At 37.0% G+C, this 2,046-nt stretch overlaps 1 protein-coding gene across 1 annotated transcript in view; it reads right to left on the bottom strand.

Moving 5' to 3' along the window:
* Nucleotides 1-1,164, bottom strand: part of LOC107656618 (hormone-sensitive lipase-like) — a 7,671-nt gene extending 6,507 nt beyond the window's left edge. The window contains exon 1 of the mRNA XM_016444529.1: nucleotides 795-1,164. Coding sequence (XP_016300015.1) covers nucleotides 795-1,037 — 243 coding nt within the window. The 5' untranslated portion in view covers nucleotides 1,038-1,164. The remainder of the gene's footprint in view (nucleotides 1-794) is intronic.
* Between the last annotated feature and the right edge of the window lie 882 nt (nucleotides 1,165-2,046).

Below are 2,046 nucleotides of genomic sequence, written 5' to 3'. Positions count from 1 at the left end.
TTGCTGTAAAGTTGCTTTGCAATGATTTGTATCGTGAAAAGCGCTGTACAAATAAACTTGACTTGACTTGACTTTCATGATAAACGTGACTCAATATAACATTGTGACTACAGTAAAAAAAATGTAGATTTATAAATCACAGATTTATGAGCAGTATTGGATTTGAAGATGTTAGAAACACACGTCATTGTTGTCATGTTGTGAATTTGGCCAATCTGAAACAGCTGTGTCGTCATCAGCGCTCCTGCAGTCGCTCTGAAAAAGCTGTGCCAGCTGAGTCAGCCGGCTGCTCTCGAAACGCTATCGCGATACATTGATGTCACACGTGACAATGTCGTGGCCTCGGTTCAAGTCGGACAAAATTTCTAACCGGCATGCACTGCTTCAAGTCAGCCGCCGATCGGTCTGCGCAGTGCTGCATGAAGTCGAACGCACCTAATGATTTCTGAAGGATCATGTGACACTGAAGACTGGAGCAATAGCTGCTGAAAATTCAGCTTCACCGTGACAGGAATAAATTACATTTTAAAATATATATAAAAAAACTGTTCTTTTAAAGCATGATAATATTTCACAATATTAAATTTTTTTTTAATTAAAAAAATGGAATTTAAATAATTTGTAAATAATTCACAAACCATAATAAAGCACAATTAACAGGTATAAAACCACTAAATTAAAGCCAAGAGCATTTATCATCACAGCTGAAGATGTTTTATGACATGCCATTATTTGCACTTAACACCTCATTTGTAAAAGTGCACTCAACAGTTTTGCAACCTACTAGTAGTTACCTTGACTAAGGTGCGATATCCATTGCCGGGGGTCTGCGCATCCAAATCAAAATGGTGATAGACAGCAGTAAAGCCAGCGATCAAGGGTTCAACAGCACGACCATGTTCCTGAATCTGCCTCATGACCCCCAACAGACGATCAGTGGCATCGGCATTTGAAGAATTGTTGCGGGATCCATTAAGAGCCGAGATGACATCTGAACATACCATCTGCAGTGCTGCAAACTCATCCTTATGATCCATGTCTTACAAACTGAGGACAGAGATATCAACAATGAAAATGTGAAATAACCCCCCCAAAAAACCTTCAAAAATATACAACATCACTCTGAAGGTAACAAAGCACAAATAAACAATACAACCATCAACAAACCCCAGTTTGGCAATGGCCAAACAATGTCATGAATACAAACTATTGTGTTCTAGAGAGAGCAGAGACTGCCAGATACTGGCCTGTGTCAACGGACACAAAGACTAAATGTAGGATCACACAAGATTCCTGCAGCATCTAACCCTTAAGTCATCAAAGTCCAAAAGCAAGCACAAAACCAGCTATTTTCTGAAAACATATGATCATGGGAGGAACCAAATTCTACAATTATATTTAGTAGTATGATGTGTGACAGAGATTTCAAGGAGAAGCTTCTAAAAGGATTTGATTATCCTCTGCTATAATCACTGGAATTGGAATTCCAGACCATGATGAGAACATACAGTGCATAATGGACCGTGTTAGACATGACACTGGATCTCAGTAGCCAAATAAAAGACCTGCTTTATGATTAGATACAGTAGACTAATTAGTTGTGACCGGTAATATATCAATTTAAACTCTTTGCCCCAGGAAATGCAAAATTTGTAAAGGAAACCAAATTCAAACCCGGCTACGGATCATACTTTAGGGATGAATTATTCACTCACATGCTGCAGCCACTGTTACAGTTGAACTGATCCCTATTCAGCACTTTTCAACAAACACTTAAATGCACTCCAATTCACTTTCACTCTTTTTCACGATTGTGTGCTGGAAGACAACAATCATATATGATCAATAAATCTTACAAAACCACTTTGCACTTTTAACCCACCACCACGTAAGGGATAGTATTGGACATTAGTATATTATAGAATTAATATAGTGTATTATATTATCGGATCACTGATCCTTGAGAAAATATATATTAACTCTGTCACAGAAAATTGTAAAAAAAAAAAAAAAAAAAAAAAAAAAAAAAAAAAAAAAAAAAAAAAA

The sequence above is a fragment of the Sinocyclocheilus anshuiensis genome, unplaced genomic scaffold (assembly GCF_001515605.1).
Source record: "Sinocyclocheilus anshuiensis isolate Anshui unplaced genomic scaffold, SAMN03320099.WGS_v1.1 scaffold1393, whole genome shotgun sequence".
NCBI classification, from domain to species: Eukaryota; Metazoa; Chordata; class Actinopteri; order Cypriniformes; family Cyprinidae; genus Sinocyclocheilus; species Sinocyclocheilus anshuiensis.
This window is presented reverse-complemented; position numbering and strand designations above follow the sequence as displayed.